Source organism: Colobus angolensis, unplaced genomic scaffold, assembly GCF_000951035.1.
Source record: "Colobus angolensis palliatus isolate OR3802 unplaced genomic scaffold, Cang.pa_1.0 Scaffold109, whole genome shotgun sequence".
Lineage (NCBI taxonomy): Eukaryota > Metazoa > Chordata > Mammalia > Primates > Cercopithecidae > Colobus > Colobus angolensis.
In genome coordinates, this window is record NW_012111919.1 from 34,266 (window position 1) to 35,823 (window position 1,558).

The following is a 1,558-nucleotide window of genomic DNA, read 5'->3' on the forward strand; positions in this document are numbered from 1 at the left end:
AAAAAAAAAAAAAATCCCTTTGGATATAGAAGAGGAAAGCAAGCATGCCAGTGATAGTTACAGGGTTCCAGATTGGAAGACTATTCCCCACAGGGCCAAGAGGACTCACGTTGGTGTCCCACAATGCAGTGGGCAGCAAGGAGTTTGAGCGACGGCACTTCAAACAATGCTGGGTGGAACAGAAGTTCTCTGGCTGTTGGTCTGCGAGCAGGTTCAGACTGCAGGCACTTTTGAATGAATTCCTAGAAAAGAATAGAAGGAACTGGAGCAGGCATCTGGCAAGCCCCTCAATGCGTTCATCTTTATAACTCTCATTCTACTTAGCACAAGGCTTTGTACATAGTAGGGGCTCAGCACTTGCTGAGAAAACAATATATTGATAAATGCACCTGAAAGGGCTTCAAAAACTATAAGATATTATATGAAAGACTACCATTCACTGCCTTTCTGGGTTTAATGACTTTTCTGCTCTCCAACCACAAGCTTTCTTTTTTCTTTAATGTTCACACTTTCTTTTTCCTTAGTTTCTACCTCAGCTTTATTAGCCAACTCACTGCCTATCTTCTATTCTAAATCTTGCCAAATTTAGCTTCTCTCTTCCCAGACTTACCCAATGTGATCAATATTCACCATCTTTTTTATTTCACAAGCCTAGTATCACAATTTCCTTTACCCACAATCACTGAATTCACTCCATTTCCCAGGATTCCTCTACCCATTTCTGCCTTCTTTCTTTCTCTTTCTTTCTCTCTCTCTCTCTCTTTTTCCTGAGACAGGGTCTTGCTGTGTCACCCAGGCTGGAGTATAGTGGCACAATCACAGCTCACTGCTGCTTCAACCTCCTGGGCTCAAGCAGTCCTCCCACTTCAGCTTCCAGAGTAGCTGGGACCACAGGCATGTGCCACCACACCCAGCTAATTTTTATATTTTTTTCACAGAGATAGGCTTTTGCTACGTTGCCCAGGCTAGTCTCGAGCTCCTGAGCTCAAGTGATCCTCCCACCTCAGCCTCCAAAAGTGCTGGGATTAAAAGTATGAGCCACCGTGCTCCACCGCCTCCTTTTCTACCTCCTGCACATCCCATGACAACCTGCTTTCCTGCTTTTAACCTTGAAAGCTAAAAAGGTCACATACCTCATCTTTCACTTGAATACTCCACCTCAATGTTGAAGTAGATACTTACTCCACACTATCCTCCTGACTTCCCACTAGTCTTCTTTTCTCTCCTGTTCCCTATTATACTTATCTAATGAGTTACAAACTGTTCTTGTTTGGACTTTCCTGTCCAAGCTCTACTTACTATAGTCTATCAACTGATGCATAACCTTATGTCTTTTAAATCTTGGCTCATTATTTCAGGGCACCATCCCTAACTAAAACTGTATAAATATAAAATCCCAAACAACTGGTTTAATTTAAATTGACTGATGTGCTTAAAAATATAAAAATGGCTGTCTGAGAGTATACAGCAATTGCCTGAAGTAACCATCAAATTAGTTTACCTCCATGTAGGCACATTTAAATTCACATACATTTTTTTTCTTTTCTTTTTTTTTTTT

The 1,558-nt window shown here is 41.2% G+C and overlaps 1 protein-coding gene across 1 annotated transcript in view; it reads right to left on the reverse strand.

The window, feature by feature from the left end:
• Positions 1-80: 80 nt before the first annotated feature.
• Positions 81-1,558, reverse strand: part of NRBP1 (nuclear receptor binding protein 1) — a 22,846-nt gene continuing 21,368 nt past the window's right edge. Inside the window, exon 9 of the mRNA XM_011951377.1 lies at positions 81-242. Coding sequence (XP_011806767.1) covers positions 81-242 — 162 coding nt within the window. The remainder of the gene's footprint in view (positions 243-1,558) is intronic.